This window comes from Balaenoptera musculus, chromosome 16 (assembly GCF_009873245.2).
Source record: "Balaenoptera musculus isolate JJ_BM4_2016_0621 chromosome 16, mBalMus1.pri.v3, whole genome shotgun sequence".
Classification (NCBI taxonomy): domain Eukaryota; kingdom Metazoa; phylum Chordata; class Mammalia; order Artiodactyla; family Balaenopteridae; genus Balaenoptera; species Balaenoptera musculus.
Genome location: NC_045800.1, coordinates 31,785,950 through 31,807,257, shown reverse-complemented (window position 1 = coordinate 31,807,257; position 21,308 = coordinate 31,785,950). Strand labels below are relative to the sequence as shown.

The following is a 21,308-nucleotide window of genomic DNA, read 5'->3' as shown; positions in this document are numbered from 1 at the left end:
GGCCTCTGGTTTCAGAGTTTTGCACAGTTACTGGCACATCGCAGGCATGGAGAAGGCAATGCAGTTTCTACATCCCGTTAGTAGTAATTTATCCAAAATTTCTTACATAATAGAAACTTGTAGATTCTTCTTAATGAAGTGACCACTGTAACTGCATGTGGAAAGAACTGCAATGAGACGATGGACATTTCTTCCCTCACCTAGTCCCCAGCACTGCAGATCTCCTGTCTCCTTCGACTCATTTATTAATTTATTCATTTGACAAATATTTATTGAACAGCTACTCTGTGCCAGATGCTGTGTTGGGTGCTGGGGATTAGAAGAGAATGTGATAGTCTCTGTTCTCAAAGATCTCAGTCCAGTGAGGGAGAGGAGAATGCAACAGATAAATATTAATAAATAAATTTATAAGAATAATTGATAGATAAGGTATAAAGCAATATGAAGAGTCTGGACAGCTATAAAAACAAGACCCAAGGTACAAGCTTCTCACCTGGACCAACTTGACCTTGATTCCCTGAAAAAAATCAATACTTTGGCTCTACTTAGCCGCCTGCAACCCCTGGGGCCGATGCGATGCGAGCTGGCTATTCCCTACACCATTTCCCAAACTTGAACCAGTCCCACCTCCACACCCAAGCATCCCACCTCTGACATCTGCAGAGAGGCCACTTATCCTGACTTTCACACCCCCAGGGTAGGTCCCTCAAAGTCTCAGTTTCCCAGCGTGGAAGAGGAAGCCTCGGATTTCCAATATGGCAATGAGTGTGATCATATCTGTCAATCCCTCACCCATTCAGGTTAAGAAATTACAACTTGAAATGTTCGAGCTGGAAGGGGCTCAAGGAACATCTGGTCCAACTCTCTCATGAGGGAACTGAAGCCCAGGGAGGTGGCGATTTGACCCTACACACAGCTGCCCCTAATTACTGTCTGGACCTCCTTCAACAGCAAGGTACATGGGAGAACGAGGGCTAGAATCCAGCCTTTGACTCTCAGTTCAGTGGTCTCGTCACCACATCACATTGCCTTCTGTGTCTTCTGATAAAGAGCCAGGAGAAGAGTAAAGAAAACAGCGTAGGTCACTCCCATGCCAGTTTCCCATGCCAGTTGTTCAAAGATGCTGACTTTGGCCAAACTCCTCCCATTAGAGTTCTGGAGAGCCCCTGCCTGGGTGCAGGATGGCCATCCTAACTAACTCAGCTGTGTGGCCAGAGCACAGTGCCCCCGTGGAACGTGGGATGCTGAGGGTTGGAGGATGTCTCCCACGATTCTACGACCTCATCAACAGGATGCTTTCAGCAGCCGTACCCAAGAGCCAAGCAGCCTGGGTAAAGAGTTTTCCTTCCACTCCCAAGAGCACTATGTCTCCTGACCTAACGGTTTCCTTTGATCTTTATGGACACAGAGACTCATGAAATGGATTGTTTCCCTCTTCGCTATGACTTGCTAGGAAGCACAGGGCAGGGTTTTCTGCCAACCCCAACAAAGGGTACATGACTTTCTGGCATATATTCTGAATACCAAATTGATGCCAAGCTTCAACTTAGCCATCTACCCTTATATTTCCCTCTCCCTATCCCCAAGTTTTCTCACCTAGTTTTTTTTCTTGTATATATTGGGAATCACCTCAAATCTTTTTTAATGATTAAATAAATAAAAAGCAAACAAGCTGGTTTTAAGAAGAGACTGAGGGAAAAATGCCAAGAGAGAATACTCGCACTGTGTCTCCTTTAAGTCAAGAGTGGAAAGACCTACAAAACTGGGGCTAGCGGGGGAAAACTTCTATATACAAAACACTTATATGATCTAGAAGCAAGGGCAATACAGAAAATACTTAACACTGGGTCCAGCACAGCACGAACTTATCAAAACAGATCCTGCTGATGCCAGCTGTAAATAACTGGTGTGACCATGCTTGAGGAAAACAGCTACCATCATGCGTGGCCAGCAGGCAGGAGACCTGGAGTTTTGTTCTCACTCCAACCCCACCTACCTGCGTGCCCACCAGCTGGCCGGAGCCTCATTTTCTTCTAAAATGAACCCATGATTTACCACCCTCCCGGCTCTGACACAGTCTAGGTTCCAATAAACCACGCTGCTTCTAGGAGAACTGGTTAGCATCACCGTGCTTACATCAAGGACGTACTTTAGAAGATACCGCCCCCGCCACTGGAAATTTTACACAGAGCCTCTAAGTTATTATCCCAGCTAACCTCTTGATAATTTCCCTTTTCCAGTTTGCTGCTTGTGACATGAGGGCATGATGAAACACCAGCTTCACAATGGGATTCAGTCTTATTAGCGGGAACCTGATTAGATTATATTTCACTGCAGCCCAGAGGCCACTGTATTTCAAGGACAGACACGCCAACTGTGCTAGGGACATGCAGAGACCCGCTCTCCGCAGACCTCCGGGAATCCGACCCAAGCCTGCGGCAGGCACAGTACAACACAGACGAGGCATAACCATAGATTCCGACCTTGAGAAGGTGTTCCGGGCGTAGTGCATGATGCTGTCAAAGTCGTACATCTCTCCCAGAGAGCTCACTTCCCCAGCTTCCATTTTTAAGAAATTATACTCCTGACCTGTGACACAACACTCTGTTAAGGCCTTTGAAAACCAAGGTAGGCACCTGAAAGGAGGCACAGGAGGGAGAAGGAGGGCCCATAGCAACTTCCGAGAGCTCTGTTAGCCCAATCAGACAAATGACAGGTTTGGTGGTGGCTCTTGTTGTTTTTAACAGATTGGAAATTTGAAACAGAACAGTACTATGTGGTCGCACCCCACCACACAGCACCCCTCCCAACACGCCACTCAAAACTCCTAAACTCAGTTAGTAGACAGGTTAATTATCAGTTTGATTGCTCAAAAAAAATTGTTTTTAAATCTCTAATCTTGCTATTGACGGAACAAAAGAAAACAAATCCAAGAGTTAACTTCAACCCCACATTCACAATTCAGGCTCTCGAAAGCATTTTTAAGGCAACTATATTATTCAACCAGCTACTTTCATGTTCAATATGAATTTATGTATAAAACTGTTTCACAGGAGGAGGTATTTTTAAGAAATCTAGACACTATCTGCCTTGGGATAGGCAGGAATACTGTTTTTACGTGTACTGTATCTTATATTTCAGTTTCAAAAATATGTTGCCTACATCAGCAAAAATGAGTCTTAGAAAAGCAACCAGGAGAACTCTTATTTTGGCTTATCAGCTTTGATGCTGCAACAGTGTTCTGGTAGATTCTGTTCCTGTTAGGAAATGGAATTGGATTTCATTGTCCTTTACAACATGGAAAGTTATTTCACTTCTGCTCTCTCCTACAAGCTCTGGCAGATGACCTCCCAGGAAGGGCCACCGATGGACAGTGCTGGTGACAAAGGCCTCCATACTTACAAACGAGTGTTGTCTGCTCCCTGCCACCCCTCTCTTTACTCCTTCCTGACCCCACAGAAGCCACCTGCCTGACCGGTGTCTTCCAGGCTCCATACAGACTCCTTACCTGGCTGGATGTTTTCTCTGATGATGGTGACGTGCTGGTCTCTGTCTGGCCGGGTGTGTTCATGCCAGAACCCGACCACGTGGCCCAGCTCGTGCGCCACAATCCCAAACTTGTCACAGTTTTTCCCAATGGATATGGCCTGCGGGCCTCCACCTCGGCGCCCAACATAGGAACAACAGCTGGACAGTTGCAGAAATACCCAGGTCAGCAGATCAGGGAATAGCAAGAGTCTAACACCCCTCCCTTGGCAGGGGGTGTGTGTGTGTCTAAAAGAAACGCAGACTTGAGAGCTGAAAATGATCTCATTGTCTAACTTCCCTCTCAACACAGAAATTCCCTCCAAAAATGGTTCTTGACCTTTATGGTGGTCTTGGATCCCCTTGAGAATCTGAAGAAAGATATGGCCTCTCTTCCAGGAAAAAAGCACCTAACTTCCCCCACCCCCGAATCTCCGCTGGACCATCTCTGATGACAAGGAGGAGACAATGGTTTCTGTAAAGAATGAGTCTTGATACTATTACCAGAGGAGCCTTAGAGATGACTCCCCTTCTGGGCACAGTTAATTTTTAAAATATATATTCATTATTCCTAATATAGAAAAGTATAAAAAATAAATTAAAATGGCCCATAATCCCACCACTCAAATAACTTCTATAAAACGTTTAAAAAATACATGCCCATGTTACAAAAGATTTAAGTATTAAGGCTCCAAAGATAACCACTGTTAACAGTTTCTTGAATGTTATTCCAAAATATGTAATACATCTATGTACATATATTCTTTTAATTACAAAATACACCATGTACATTGTCCTTAATCTTGCCTTTTTTTCCTCCTTAATTTATAGATCTTCTTATAACAGCACACGTAGACTTATCTAATTTTTTTCAAAGCAACATAGTATTAAAATGTATTTAATCAGTCTCCTATTAATATACATTTAGGCTGACTCCAGTTTTTGCTATTTAAACAAAGCCTCAGGGGAGAGGGAGACAAACAACAAAATGCAAAACAAAGAAACCATTTGGGTCTTTCTTGTTTGTGGTAGGGTAAATTCCTAGCAGTGGAATTAAAGGAAAAAAGAGTATGTGCGTTTGATATTTTGACAGATACTATCAAATTGCAATCCCAAAATGTTGTGTCTCTTTATATGCCCACTAATAGTATATTAAAAAGCCCTATTTCCCCACAACTGCACCAGCACTGGTTTTGCCAAACTATCTTTGTCAATTAGATAGGTGAAAAGTGGTATTTCACTGTACTGAGGTTGAATAGTTTTTCATGTTTTATGTGACATTTATATTTTTTTCTTGTGAACTGTGAGATCACATCTTCCCCCAATTTTGGGGGGGTTGTTCATCTTTTTATTACTGATTTGTAAGAACTGTTTGTACATTATGGGATCAGTCTTTGACTATCAGATGTGTTACAAATATTTTTCTTGCTTTGTTATTTCTTATTTGACTTTGTTTTTTGTGTTGTTTTTGTTTTGGTTTTGCCATATAAAATTTTAAAATTTTAATGTAATGTCTTTATTTTCTTATGTCCTGTTTAGAAAGGCCATCTGCATTCCAAGATTATAAGTAAAATCCACTCTTGCTTCCTTCTAATACTTTTCAAATTTTTGTTTCTTTTTCTTTTCAAAATGTTTATATCCTTGATCCAGCTAGAATAATTTTTGGTATAAGAAGTGAGGTAGGGCTTCCCTGGTTGTGCAGTGGTTAAGAGTCTGCCTGCCAATTCAGGGGACACAGGTTCGAGCCCTGGTCCAGGAAGATCCCACATGCTGCGGAGCAACTAAGCCTGTGCGCCACAACTACTGAGCCTGCGCTCTAGAGACCTCAAGCCACAACTACTGAGCCTGCGTGCCACAACTACTGAAGCCTGCACACCTAGAGCCCATGCTCCACAACAAGAGAAACCACTGCAATGAGAAGCCCACGCACCACAACGAAGAGTAGCCCCTGCTCGCCGCAACTAGAGAAAGCCCGCGTGCAGCAATGAAGACCCAATGCAGCCAAAAATAAATAAATTTAAAAATAAATAAATTTTTAAAAAAAAGAAGTGAGGTAGGATTCCAGCTTTATTTTTTTCACAATGAGCTATTTAATTATCCCAATGTTCAAATATCCCAATTGACTAATCCATCTTTCTCTCACTCATTTAAAATGCTACCTAAATTTGTGTATAAACATATTCATTTTAAACTCTTTTGTTCCATATTATCTATTTTTTTATTGAGTTCCAAATGGTTTTAACTGTTATTATCTTCATCTGCATTTTAATATCCTATATGTTGGGATAGAACACCAAACACTCCCTTATCTCTGTCCCTGTCACTATTGTTTGCTTTCTCTCTCTCTCTCTTTCTCTCTCTCTCTCAGTTATTTCTACATGAAAAATTCTAATACCATTTGTTCAAGTTCTTAAAATACATGTATACACATACCCACATATACATATAAATCAGAATGGCATGAATTTATAGGTTATTTTAGGAAGTCCTGACATCTTTACTATGTTGGGCATTTCCATATCAGGAAATGGTATGCATTTTCATTTTTTCTTCTTTTTTAAGTTTCTTTAGAGTTTTGGCATTTTCTTTCTATAGGTCTGGCATATGTTTGCATTTTTGTTAAGTTTATTCTTAGATGTATTATCTACTATGTTTCTATTAAAGTTGTGATTTTCTCCATTATGAAAGTATATCAAATTACTTCATTAAAGGAAAAGTAATTAATTTTCTGTTTATTAATTTTGTGATCAGTCACTTTAATAGGGTCTCCTTTTGTTTCTGATAGTTCTTCAATTGATTTTCTGAGTTTTTTAGGCACACATTACATTAACTTCAAACAATACAAACACTGCCTTGTTCCTGCCAATATTCATTGTGTTTATCTCTCTCTCTTGTCAAATTACATTAGCTATTATTTCCAGAAAAAAATGTTAAATAATTGTGGTGATCATGAACATCTTTGACTTGTTCCTGACTCTAACAGAAATGCTTCTAGAATTATCTCTGATAAACATGAAATGTGCTTTGGGGATATATATATATATATTTGTGTGTGTGTGTGTGTCTGTGTGTAAGTCAAGGATCTATCCTTGACATCTCTGCTTGTACTACCTTGACTACTTTTTTAAAACAATAAAGACATGTCGAAATGTGCAGATGCCTTTTTAGCATCTATTGAGACATGAATATGGCTTATCTCCTTTGATCTATCAATATGTTGAATCATGCAAACAGATTTCCTAATGTTGAACTAGTCTTGTATTCCTTAGATAAACCTTCTTGGCAACCTACTCTTCTATTCTTTTACTGCTGTGTTCTATGTGCCAACATTTTAGTTAGAATTTTTCATGGCTGTTCATAAGTTAGATGAGTCTATAATTTTCTTTCTTGGTGCCATCTTTTTCATTAGGGGGTAGCAATGCCATGATACTTCATTAAAAGTAAATTGGAAGAAAGTGTTCTTTTATGCTCTAAAACACTTAAATAGTACCAGAATAATCTGTTTCTTGAAGTTTTGAAAGAATTCATCTGTGAAACTCTAGATTGGAGGTGTGGGGGAGAAAGTTTTTCTGTCAATTTTCCAATTTCTTTCAAAGTTACTGGCCTGTGCCAGCCCTTTATATTTACCTTGAAGTCATTCACATTATCCAGATTTCCACATTTCTTGCCTTAGAGTTTTATAAAGTACTCTTTTATGATTCTGCTGAATCTGTGGTTATTTCCTCCTTTTGCATGTCTGATTTTGTATATTTCTGCATTGTCACTTTTTTGTCTTAGACTAACGAGTAAGTAGTTTGTCTACAGTTTTTTGTTTGTTTATTCAAAGAATTTACTCTTCAATTTATCAGTCCTATAATGTGTTACCTTGTCCATTTTCTTGTGCTCTCATTAGGTTTGTTTTGTTGTGGTGGTGGGTTTTATGTATTTATTTATTTTGCTAATGTCTTTGAATTGAATAATTTCATTGTCATTCTTAGTGATGTGGATATCTGAGGCTGTGGTTTTCTTATGGACATAGCTTTACCCAGATCTCTTCAATTTTGAATTGTAGGGCTTTCATTATCTAGACTTCTTATCATTTTAATCCTGATTTCTTTATGATCTAAGAGTTGTAAAAAAGGGAACTTTTAACTTACCAGGTAATGCAGGAGTATTTATTCTATCTTTTGTTGTTATGTTGTTATTATGTTATTATGTCCAGTTTCACTGCTTTGCAATCAGAGAATATTTTAATGTTATCTCTGCCTTTTAGAATTCATTGAGGTGTTCTTAATACTTAACAGATGGACAATGTCTATAAACATTCAGTAGGCATTTAAAAAATGTGTTATCAGGTTATAGAATCTGATAGACCCACAGGATCAACTCTACTAATTATATTTTTCCAGTCCTCTACAAATCTCTACTTATTTTTTGGTCAACTTGACATTGATCTACTTGGGTTGACAGACATGAAATAAAGTCTTCTGCTGCTGGTGTTTCTGTCAATTTACCCTTGAAACCCCTGGGGCTTGTTTTATGACTATAAATGCTATGCTGTTTGGTGCATAAAGATTTATGACTGTTATATTCTCACCGTAGTTTGAATTCTTTCTCATTATAAAGTGTCTCACCTTTTTTTCTTAGTACTTACTGACTTTAAAAAAAAAACAAAACTAAAAAAACAACAAAAAAGCCTGTCTACAACTAGAATTGTGATCCCAGCTTTATTTTTGTTGGTATTTGCCTGTATGACTTCTTACCTTTTACTTTTAAACCTTTCTGCATCATTTTCTTCAGTAGTCATCTCATGTATACAGCATGTAGTTGGGTTTAAGTTTTTGAACTAATATGGGAAACTTTTCCTTTCAGTAGGAGAGTATATCACACTTACATTTATTGGCATAACAGATAGTCATAATCCAGTCATCTTATTATTTGTTATGTTTTCTGGAGGAAGTCTGTAAGCCCATGGAGTCCACAAAATTACATGCAGAATTTTGCATATATGTACATCCATAATGAGGGAGCCCATAGCTTCATCAGATTCTCAGTGGAATCACTGGCCCCAAGGTGGTTCACAACCACTTTGTATGAAACACTCCCAATTCCTTCAACTGCTCCCATGACAGGAGATACAGACACCTTGTCATTCTGGAGTCTTCCTCTTGACCTACCTACTTTGTCCCTGGATTGTGAGTTCATTGAGGGCAAGAAGAGTTTCTGACAAATGCTGGGCTTCTATATATTACAGCATATTGGAAACACTGTTTTAGAGAGAAAATTCAAGACTCATGAGCCATCTGACTTGTCTGCCTCAGATTCCACTGAGGTGAACTTGCTTTCACTTACCCACAGGTTCTGTAACTGAACACAATAAAGCTTTCTTCATCCGTCCTCTCTATGAAGGTCACACAGGTGTGCTTTTCCCAGTGTCTCATGGCCTGCTTAAAAATGGCTCTCTGGCTTCCTGAAATGACAGGTCCATACCTTCCTTAGATGCTGGCTCACAACAAAGCATGTTCTAATGATCAAAAAAAGCTCATTTGTGTGCCCCAGAATAAAAAATGAACTAGGACTAAGGATTTCCCTAGCTAAGAATACAATATAAATTTCCTGAATTACCAAAACTTAGAGAGTAGGAGGGTAAAAATAGATTTTTCAAAATGTCCCCAGCTTCCCAACTTTTCGTTTGTATTGAAAGTACTTTTCTAAATTTAAAAAAATGTTACTCAGGTTATTCAATTTGGCAATTTTAGGCTCTTGAAGTAAATCACCAGCACTGCATTCCACCCCTTCATTCTATTTTATACCTATAGGAGGGTATTCCCATATGCTCTATAAATTCTATTTGCATGTACATTCATGCTACTTTTGCATTGGGGTTCAGTGTTTGCTGGGGGATCCTTTTTTTTTCAAATATAATAATCCTGTTATATCATTCTTTTTTTTTTAACATCTTTATTGGAGTATATTGCTTTACAATGGCGTGTTAGTTTCTATTGTATAACAAAGAGAATCAGCTATACATATACATATATCCCCATATCTCCTCCCTCTTGTGTCTCCCTCCCACCCTCCCTATCCCACCCATCTAGGTGGACACAAAGCACCGAGCTGATCTCCCTGTGCTATGCGGCTGCTTCCCACTAGCTATCTATTTTACATTTGGTAGTGTATATATGGTCCATGCCACTCTTCACGTAGTCTTGCTGGGGGATCCTTGAGCATAATTTTCTACAAGTCCTTTGAAAACAGATGAATTTCATACTTCCTCTGAACCTTTCTTCATATTTACTTGATTAGAAATTGGAAAAGCAATAAGTAAATTAGGAGCAAGAATAAAGTAGTTGTAAACTCTAGGCTGATAGCTGCATCTAGTCAATAAGTATTCTTTTCAAAATCTATCAATCTCAAATAAATAATATTACTGTACTTTGATTTTGCTAGACGCAATGAGAAGGATCTAGAAAAATAGTTGTTTGGGAAGTACACAGGATAGTTGGGGATTGGGTCTGAATTCTAGAAAGACTTCGTTGCAAAAAACAAACCAACGAACCATTGGGAGGCTCCCATCATAGTGTAGAAGATGCGGGTGTGGTGTCATAATGTCCCCCCAAAACATACATATAGAAGAAAGAGTAACTTAGCCATCCAAGTGTCAAGTGACATCTTGACACTTTTAGTTAAAATTGTTTATAGAGTAATTACTCACCAAAATGGCAATCCTACTAATAACAAATATCTCTGTGTAAACAAAGTTCTCTATATAAAATTAGCTAATTTGGAAGAAGATTATATAAATCTTTGGCCAGAAAAGCACACCAGATCTGAAAGAACATGGTTAAGAAGACACCAAGGAACAAAAGTTAGTAGCTGATGACAATTCCCACATTTTAATTCTTTAGGAACACATCTCTCTCTCTCTTATTAGGACTGAGGGCCCCTTGAGAGCAGGGTGACATCTTAGTCATATTTTTATCACCAGCACCTAATTAAGGATCTGGCACTGGAGGCCCTGGGTTAATGCCATGGGAGTGCAATGGAACCAAGGGCATGGATGCTGTCAGGAAGGAGGGCGGGGACTCCACCAGGGTCATAGGGTCACCCCCTGCATGAAGCCTCAGGGACCAGGTGACCACTTTTGAGCACATAGCACCAACAGAGACTGCAGTTTCCTCAGGCCAATTGCACTAGACCCTGTGGGCAAGAGGGAGCTTCAGCAGGGGGACTGCTACGGCTCCAGGGTCTGTTCCATCCCACCTAAGTCTTCCTGGGAGGACTTTGCCCCACCTAGGAAGACAAAGCACCCAGCCCCAAACCAGGAGCTACTGACCAGTGAAGTTCCCTCCGATGACATAGGGGATGACCCCTCCCGGCCATATCCTCTCTGTCCTTGAGGTTGTAGCTCTTCGGACCCGGGGTGAGAAGGTCTCAGCTCCAGCATGCAAGGTCCCAGGGCTCTGTGGAAGCATAGCATTCTCCTTGCCATCTGCAAGAGAGTAATGATGCCATTTACTTTGTGTGGACGTATATTTTCAGTTCTCTGGGTATTTGCCAAAGAGTGGAATTGTTGGGGCATATAGTAATTCTATGTTTAACCTTTTAGAGGACTATCAGACTGTTTTCCAAAGGAGCTGCACCATTTTACATTCCCACCAGCAAAGCATCATGGTTCCAGTGTCTCCACATCCTCGTTAACAGTTGTCATCGTCAATCTTTTTGATTATAGCCATCCTAATGGGTGTGAAGTGGGTGGCATCTCATTGTGGTTCTGATTTACATTTCTCTAATGACTAATGATGTTGAATGTCTCTTCGTGTGCTTATTAGTCATTCGTATATCTTCTCTGGAGAAATGTCTATTCAAATCTTTTGTCCATTTCTTAATTGTGTTGTCTTTTTATTGTTGTGTTATAATTATTCTTTATATATTCTGGATACCAGACCCTTATCAGATATATGATCTGCAAACATTTTCTTCTATTCTATAGATTGTCTTTTCATTTTTATGATACTGTCCTTTGAAGCACAAAAGTTTTTAATTTCGATGAAGTCCAATCTATGCATTTTTTCTTTTGTTCCTTTTTGTATCATATATAATAAATTACAGGCATACCTTGTTTAATTGTGCTTCACTTTATTGCGTGTTTTTTACAAATTGAAGGTTTGTGGCAACCCTGAATTGTCAGGTGACGGTTAACATTTTTTAGCAGTATTTTTTTTTTTTTTAAGAAATTCACGTTCTTTTATTTATTTATTTATTTATTTATTTATTTATGACTGTGTTGGGTCTTCGTTTCTGTGCGAGGGCTTTCTCTAGTTGTGGCAAGTGGGGACCACTCTTCATCGCGGTGCGCGGGCCTCTCACCATCGCGGCCTCTCTTGTTGCGGAGCACAGGCTCCAGACGCGCAGGCTCAGTAATTGTGGCTCACGGGCCCAGTTGCTCCGTGGCATGTGGGATCTTCCCAGACCAGGGCTCGAACCCGTGTCCCCTGCATTGGCAGGCAGATTCTCAACCACTGCGCCACCAGGGAAGCCCCAGCAGTATTTTTTAATTAAGGTATGTACATTGTTTTTTCAGACATAATGCTTTTGCACACTTAATAAACTACAGTATACTGTAAACATAACTTTTATATGCAGTGGGAAACCAAAAAATGTATGCAACTCACTTTATTGCTATATTCATTTTATTGCAGTAGTCTGGAACCAAACCTACAATATTTCTGAGGTATACCTGTACAGCTTAATCCAAACTCATAATGATTTATATCTATGTTTAATTCTATGTTTTAGCCCTTGTATTTAGCTCTTCAATCATTTTGAGTTAGTTTTTGTATATGGTGTGAGGTAGGGGTCTAATTTCATTCTTTTGTATGCAATATCCAGTTGTACTTGCACCATTTGATGAAAAGACTAGTTTTTCCCCCATGGAATTGTCTTGGCACCTTTGTAACAAATCAATCGGCCATCCTTTTCTAGCTTCTTGAGTTGAATGTTTGGCACATTAATTTTCAATCTTTCTTACATTCTAATATTACCATTTTAACACTAAAATTTCTCTGAGTTCCTCTTTGCCTGCATCCCATCTTTTGACATGTACATTTCAATGTTAGACTTTGATATATTCTGTAAGTTCCATTTGTACTTTCTTCTTTGATCCTTGGATTATTGAGAGGTGTGATTTTTAATTTCTAAACATTTGTCTCTCTGTGTGTGTTATTGATGTCTAACATTGCTTTGTGTTCCAAGGACCTATTCTCCAAGGCACAGGTCAGTAAACTTTTTCTGTAAAAAGCCAGATAGTAAATACTCTAAGTTTTGTGGTTAATATATTCTCTGTTGCAACTACCCAACTCTGCTATTATAGTGTGAAAGCAGCCGTAGACACTGTGTAAATGAATGGGTATGGCTGTGTTCCAATAACATTTTATTTGCAAAAACAGATGGCAGGCTGGATTTGGCCTTCTGGCCATGGATGGTGGCCCATGTTCCAAGGTATCAATTCTTTGGTGTTTTGAGCCTTGCTTTGTAGCCCACTACGTGATCGTTTTTGTAAATATTCCTTATATCCTTGAAATAATGTGCATCAGTTTCCAAAATTGATGGTTGAAGGGTGTCACATATGTTGTTCAAATATTCTACTTACAAATGTTTTTGGCTCCTTAGTGTATCTGCTACCGAGAAAAGTGTTTTAAACAACCTTGAGAACTAAGCTTGTGAACTGTCATCTTCTCCTTTATTTTTAATTTTTCCTTCATTTTGTTCAAGGCTATGTTGGTTAAAGTTAAGGATTGTTAAATGTTCCAGCTAAATTGCTTCTTTCATCATTAAATACCCTCTTTATCTGTAATAATGTTCATCCATAATAAAGATTATTTTGACTGATATTAATATTGCTATGCCAGTTTTATTTTGATTAGTGTTTGCCTCATATAACTTTTCTGCATCTACATATTTTCAGTCTTTTTGTGTAATTATGTTTTTTGTTTTAAATGAGTCATTCAATAGGTGTTATTCTGTGAGCAATACATTTCCCACAACAAACAATAAAACAAGTTTTGCAATGGTCATAATGTTGAGGTTCAATATTACTTTTTTACTGTATATGAAATAGTTTTTGTAAATTGAAAATTTTTTGAAATAATTGTAGGTCCACATGCAGTTATAAGAAATAATACTGAGAGATTTTGTGTACCCTTTACTCTGTTTCCCCCAATAGTAATATTTTATGAAACTATAGTACAGTATCACAACTGGGATATGGACATCTACTGATCTCATTCAGATTTCCCCACCATTATGTATACTTGTGTGGGTGTGTGTGTGTGTCTAGTTCTACACAATTTTATCGCATGTATAGGTTTGTGTATCTACCACCACATTCAAGATACTGAATAGTTCCATCACCATAAGGATCCCTCATATTGTCATTTTAAAATCACATCCACCTCCCTTCCCCTCCCTCCCAACCCATCCCTAAACTCTCAACCACTAATCTGTTTTCCACTGCAAAAATGTTTTCATTTGAAGAATATTATTTAAATGGAATCCTACCATATATAACCTTTGGGAATTGGCTTTTCTCACTCAGTGCAATTTCCTGGAGATTCATCCAAGTTGTTGCATGTATCAATAGTTTATTTTTATTGTTGAGTAGTACACAGTTTGTTTAACCATTCACTTGTTGAGGGACATCTGGGTTGTTTCCAGCTCTTACAAACAAAGCTGTTATGAATATTCATGAACAGGTGTTTTTGTGAAGATTTTCATTTCTCTGAGATAAATACCCAAGAGTGGAACTGCTGGGTCATATAGTAATAGGGTTTATTTCTGGGTTCTCTATTATGTTCCATTGATCAATGTGTTTATCCCTCTGGTAATATAACACTGTCTTATTACTGTAATTATATACAGTCAGTCCTCCATATCCATGGGTTTAATATTGCAGATTCAACCAACTGTGGATCAAAAGTATTTTTTTAATTCCAGAAAGTTCCAAAAAGCAAAACTTGAATTTGCTGTGCACCAGCAAATATGTAGCATTTACAATGCATTAGGTATTAAAAGTAATCTGGAGATAATTTGAAGTATATGGAAGGATGTGCATAGTTTATATGCAAATACTATGCCGTTTTATATAAGGTGCTTAAGCATCCACAGATTTGGTATCCGTGAAGGGTCCTGGAACCAATCCCCCAGGGATACTGAGGAAGGCCTGTAGTAAGTCTTAATATCAGGCAGAGTGATTACGCTCATTTTAGAATTCTTTTCCATTGTTTTAGCTATGTTTCCATATGAATTTTGTGCCTTTCCATATAAATTTTAAAGTAAGCTTATCTATGTCTACAAAAAAAAAATGTTGAGATTTTAATGGGAATTACATTAAAACTACAGATCAATATGGAGAGAACTGGCATCTTTACTATATTGAGTCTTCCTTCCAATCCATGGACATGGTATTTCTCTCCATTTATGTAGGTCTTTATTTCTTTCACCAGCACTGTGTAATTTTCAGTACACAAATATTATACATGTTTTTTAAAGTGTATAAGTATTTCATTTTTGTTGAGTGATTATAAATGGTATTGTGTTTTTAATTTTGGTGTCTGCACGTTTATTATTAGAAATATAAGCATTTTTGTTTTTTTTGTCTTGTATTCTGCCATCTTCTTAAACTCACTTATTAGTTCTAGGAGTTGTTTGTTTGTTGTTGATTCCTTGAGATCTTCTACATAGACAAACATGTCACTTGGAAATCAGAAGTTTTATTTCTTCCTTTCTAGTTTGTATGCATTTAATTTCTTTTTCTTGCCTTATTCCAGTGTCTACAACTTCTGGAACTACTTTGGTTTTCTGTTTCTTTGTTTGTTTTTTTAACATCTTTATTGGAGTATAATTGCTCTACAGTGGTATGTTAGTTTCTGCTTTATAACAAAGTGAATCAGCCATACATATACATATATCCCCATATCTCCTCCCACCTTCCCTATCCCATCCCTCTAGGTGGTCACAAAGCACCAAGCTGATCTCCCTGTGCTATGCGGCAGCTTCCCATTAGCTATTGATTTTACATTTGGTAGTGTATATATGTCCATGCCACTCTCTCACTTCGTCCCAGCTTACCCTTCACCATCCCTGTGTCCTCAAGTCCATTCTCTACGTCTGCATCTTTATTCCTGTACTGCCCCTAGGTTCTTCAGAACCCCCTTTTTTTTTTACATTCCATATATATGTGTTAGCATATAGTATTTGTTTTTCTCTTTCTGACTTACTTCACTCTGTATGACAGACTCTAGGTCCATCCACCTCACTACAAATAAGTCAATTTCGTTTTTTTTTAATGGCTGAGTAATATTCCATTGTATATATGTGCCACAACTTCTTTATCCATTCATCAGTCAATGGTCAACTTAGGTTGCTTCCATGTCCTGGATATTATAAATAGTGCTGCAATGAACATTGTGGTACATGTCTTTTTGAATTATGGTTATCTCAGGGTATATGCCCAGTAGTGGGATTGCTGGGTCATATGGTAGTTCTATTTTTAGTTTTTTAAGGAATCTCCATACTGTTCTCCATAGTGACTATATCAATTTACATTCCCACCAACAGTGCAAGAGGGTTCCCTTTTCTCCACACCCTCTCCAGCATTTATTGTTTGTAGATTTTTTGAGGATGGCCATTGTGACCGGTGTAAGGTGATACCTCATTGTAGTTTTGATTTGCATTTCTCTAATGATTAGTGATGCTGAGCATCCTTTCATGTGTTTGTTGGCAATCTGTATATCTTCTTTGGAGAAATGTCTATCTAGGTCTTCTGCCCATTTTTGGATTGGGTTGTTTGTTTTTTTGATATTGAGCTGCATGAGCTGCTTGTAAATTTTGGAGATTAATCCTTTGTCAGTTGCTTCATTTGCAAATATTTTCTCCCATTCTGAGGGTTGTGTTTTCGTCTTGTTTATGGTTTCCTTTGGCTGTACAAAAGCTTTTAAGTTTGATTAGGTCCCATTTGTTTATTTTGTTTTTATTTCCATTTCTCTAGGAGGTGAGTCAAAAAGGATCTGTTGTGATTTATGTCATAGAGTGTTCTGCCTATGTTTTCCTCTAAGAGTTTGATAGTGTCTGGCCTACGTTTTGGCCTTACATTTAGGTCTTTAATCATTTTGAGTTTATTTTTGTGCTTGGTGTTAGGGAGTGTTCTAATTTCATTCTTTTTACATGTAGCTGTCAGTTTTCCCAGCACCATTTATTGAAGAGTCTGTCTTTTCTCCATTGTATAGTCTTGCCTCCTTTATCAAAAATAAGGTGACCAGATGTGTGTGGGTTTATCTCTGGGCTTTCTATCCTGTTCCATTGATCTATATTTCTGTTTTTGTGCCAGTACCATACTGTTCTTTATTACTATTAGCTTTTGTAGTATAGTCCTGAAGTCAGGGAGCCTGATTTCTCCAGCTCCATTTCTCATTCTCAAGATTGCTTTGGCTATTCGGGGTCGTTTGTGTTTCCATACAAATTGTGAAAATTTTATTCTAGTTCTGGTTAAAAAAATGCCAGTGGTAGTTTGAATAGGGATTGCATTGAATCTATAGATTGCTTTGGATAAATATAGTCATTTCACAATGTGATGCTTCCAATCCAAGAACCTGGTATATCTCTCCGTCTATTTGTATCACCGTTAATTTCTTCATCGTTGTCTTATAATTTTCTGCAATACAGGTCGTTTGTCCTCCTTAGGTAGGTTTATTCCTAATATTTTATTCTTTTTGTTGCAATGGGTAAATCGAGTGTTCTCTTATATTTCACTTTCAGATTTTTCATCATTAGTGTACAGGACTGCAAGAGATTTTCTGTGCATTAATTTTGTATCCTGCAACTTTACCAAATTCATTGATTAGCTCTAGTAGTTTTCTTGGTGGCATCTTTAGGATTCTCTATGTATAGTATCATGTCATCTGCAAACAGTGACGCTTTACTTCTTCTTTGCCGATTTGGATTCCTTTTATTTCTTTTTCTTCTCTGATTGCTGTGGCTAAAACTTCCAAAACTATGTTGAAAAATAGTGGTGAGAGTGGGCAACCTTGTCTTGTTCCTGATCTTAGTGGAAATGGTTTCAGTTTTTTCACCATTGAGGACGATGTTGGCAGTGGGTTTGTCATATATGGCCTTTATTATGTTGAGGTACGTTCCCTCTATGCCTACTTTCTGGAGGGTTTTTTTCATAATGGTATTGACTTTGTCGAAAGCTTCTCTGCATCTATTGAGATGATCTATGGTTTTTCTCCTTCAATTTGTTAATGTGGTATATCACATTATCGAGTTTGCGTAGATTGAGAATTCTTGCATTCCTGGGATAAACCCCACCTGATCATGGTGTATGATCCTTTAATGTGCTCTTGGATTCTGTTTGCTAGTATTTTGTTGAGGATTTTGCATCTATGTTCATCAGTGATATTGGCCTGTGTTTCTTTCTTTCTTTGTGACATCTTTGTCTGGTTTTGGTATCAGGGTGGATGGTGGCCTTGTAGAATAGTTTGGGGAGTGTTCCTCCCTCTGCTATATTTGGAAGAGTTTGAGAAGCAGGTGGTAGCTCTTGTCTAATGTTTGATAGATTCGCCTGTGAAGCCATCTGGTTCTGGGCTTTGTTTGTTGGAAGATGTTTAATTACAGTTTCAATTTCAGTGCTTGTGATTGGGCTGTGTCATATTTCTATTTCTTCCTGTTCAGTCTCAGAAGGTTGTGCATTTCTAGAATTTGTCCATTTCTTCCAGGTTGTCCGTTTTATTGGCATATAGTTGCTTGTACTAATCTCTCATGATCCTTTGTATTTCTGCAGTGTCAATTGTTACTTCTCCTTTTTCATTTCTAATTCTATTGATTTGAGTCTTCTCCCTTTTTCTCTTGATGAGTCTGGCTAATGGTTTATCAATTTTGTTTATCTTCTCTAAGAACAAGCTTTTAGTTTTATTGATCTTTGCTATCATTTCCTTCATTTCTTTTTCATTTCTTTCTGATCTTATATTTATGATTTCTTTCCTTCTGCTAACTTTGGAGTTTTTTTGTTCTTCTTTCTCTAATTGCTTCAGGTGTAAGGTTAGGTTGTTTATTTGAGATGTTTCTTGTTTTTTAAGGTAGGATTGTATTGCTATAAACTTCCCTCTTAGAACTGATTTTGCTGCATACCATAGGTTTTGGGTCATCGTGTTTTCATTGTCATTTGTTTCTAGGTACTTTTTGATTTCCTCTTTGATTTCTTCAGTGATCACTTGGTTATTAAGTAATGTATTGTTTAGCCTCCATGTGTTTGTATTTTTTACAGATTTTTTCCTGTAATTGACATCTAGTCTCATAGCATTGTGGTCGGAAAAGATACTTTATATGATTTCAATTTTCTTAAATTTACCAAGGCTTGATTTGTGACCCAAGATATGATCTATCCTGGAGAATGTTCAATGAACACTTGAGAAGAAAGTGTATTCTGTTGTTTTTGGATGGAATGTCCTATAAATATCAATTAAGTCTATCTTCTATAATGTATCATTTAAAGCTTGTGTTTCCTTATTTATTTTCATTTTGGATGATCTGTCCATTGGTGAAAGTAGGGTGTTAAAGTCCCCTAGTATGACTGTGTTACTGTTGATTTCCCCTTTTATGGCTGTTAGTATTTGCCTTATGTATTGAGGTGCTCCTATGTTGGATGCATAAATATTTACAATTGTTATACCTTCCTCTTGGATCTATCCCTTGATCGTTATGTAGTGTCTTTCTTTATCTCTTGTAATAGTCTTTGTTTTAAAGTCTGTTTTGTCTGATATGAGAATTGCTACTCCAGCTTTCTTTTGATTTCCATTTGCATGGAATATCTTTTTCCATCCCCTCACTTTCAGTCAGTATGTGTCCCTAGGTCTGAAGTGGGTCTCTTGTAGACAGCATATATATGGGTCTTGTTTTTGTATCCATTCAGCCAGTCTATGTCTTTTGGTAGGAACATTTAATCCATTTACATTTAAGGTAGTTATTGATATGTATGTTCCTATTACCATTTTCTTAATTGTTTTGGGTTGTTTGTTTTTCTTCTCTTGTGTTTCCACCTAGAGACGTTCCTTTAGCATTTGTTGTAAAGCTGGTTTGGCGGTGCTGAATTCTCTTAGCTTTTGCTTGTCTGTAAAGGTTTTAATTTCTCTGTTGAATCTGAATGAGATCCTTGCTGGGTAGAATAATCTTGGTTGTAGGTTTTTCCCTTTCATCACTTTAAATATGTTCTGCCACTCCCTTCTGGCTTGCAGAGTTTCTGCTGAAAGATCAGTTGTTAACCTTATGGGGATTCCCTTGTATGTTATTTGTTGTCTTTCCCTTGCTGCTTTTAATATTTTCTCTTTGTATTTAATTTTTGGTAGTTTGATTAATACGTGTCTTGGCCTGTTTCTCCTTGGATTTATCCTGTATGGGACTCTCTGTGCTTCCTGGACTTGATTAACTATTTCTTTTCCCATATTAGGGACGTTTTCAACTATAATCTCTTCAAATATTTTCTTAGTCCCTTTCTTTTTCTCTTCTTTTTCTGGGATCCCTATAATTCGAATGTCAGTTCGTTTAATATTGTCCCAGAGGTCTCTGAGACTGTCCTCAATTCTCTTCATTCTTTTTTCTTTATTCTGCTCTGCAGTATTTATTTCCAGTATTTTATCTTCCAGGTCACTTATCCATTCTTCTGCCTCAGTTATTCTGCTATTGATCCCTTCTAGAGAATTTTTAATTTCATTTATTGTGTTGTTCATCATTGTTTGTTTGCTCTTTAGTTCTTCTAGGTCCTTGTTAAACTTTTCTTGTATATTCTCCATTCTATTTCCAAGATTTTGGATCATCTTTACTATCATTATTCTGAATTCTTTTTCAGGTAGACTGCCTATTTCCTCTTCATTTGTTAGGTCTGGTGGGTTTCTACTTTGCTCCTTCATCTGCTGTGTGTTTCTCTGTCTTCTCATTTTGCTTAACTTACTGTGTTTGGGGTCTCCTTTTCACAGGCTGCTGGTTTGTAGTTCCCATTGTTTTTAGTGTCTGTCCCCAGTGGCTAAGGTTGGCTCAGTGGGTTGTGTAGGCTTCATGGTGGAGGGGACTAGTTCCTGTGTTCTGATGGATAAGGCTGGATCTTGTCTTTCTGGTGGGCAGGTCTATGTCTGGTGGTGTGTTTTGGGGTGTCTGTGACCTTATTATGATTTTAGGCAGCCTCTCTGCTAATGGGTGGGGGTGTGATCCTGTCTTGCTAGTTGTTTGGTATAGGTTGTCCAGCACGGTAGCTTGCTGGTCGTTGAGTGGAGCTGGCTCTTGGCATTGAGATGGAGATCTCTGGGAGATTTTCACCGTTTGATATTACATGGAGCTGGGAGGTTTCTGGTGGACCAATGTCCTGAACTTGGCTCTCCCATGTCAGAGGCACAGCCCTGATGTCTGGCTCGAGCACCAAGAGCCTGTCATCCACAAAGCTCAGAATTAAAGGGAGAAAAAAAGAAAGAAAGAAAGAAAAAGACAAAATAAAAATAAAGTTATTAAAATAAAAAATAAAAGATAATTATTAAAAAAATTTTTAAAGTAATTTAAAAAAAAGAAAGAAAGAAGAGAGCAACGAAACCAAAAAACCAATCAACCTATGATAACAAGAGCTAAAAACTCTACTAAAAAAAAAAAAGAAAAAATGGACAGACAGAACCCTAGGACAAATGGTAATAGCAAAGCTATACAGACAAAATCACACACAGAAGCATACACATACACAGTCACAAAAAGAGAAAAAGGGGAAAATA

General features: G+C 37.8%; 1 protein-coding gene across 2 annotated transcripts in view; it reads right to left on the bottom strand.

The window, feature by feature from the left end:
• TLL2 (tolloid like 2) overlaps nucleotides 1–21,308 on the bottom strand; it is a 135,094-nt gene that overhangs the window by 42,268 nt on the left and 71,518 nt on the right. For both annotated transcript variants that reach the window (XM_036828878.1, XM_036828880.1), the window contains exons 4-7: nucleotides 10,841–10,996; nucleotides 8,857–8,974; nucleotides 3,509–3,687; nucleotides 2,484–2,589 (exon numbers count right to left, since the gene is read on the bottom strand). In XM_036828878.1, coding sequence (XP_036684773.1) covers nucleotides 2,484–2,589; nucleotides 3,509–3,687; nucleotides 8,857–8,974; nucleotides 10,841–10,996 — 559 coding nt within the window. The remainder of the gene's footprint in view (nucleotides 1–2,483; nucleotides 2,590–3,508; nucleotides 3,688–8,856; nucleotides 8,975–10,840; nucleotides 10,997–21,308) is intronic.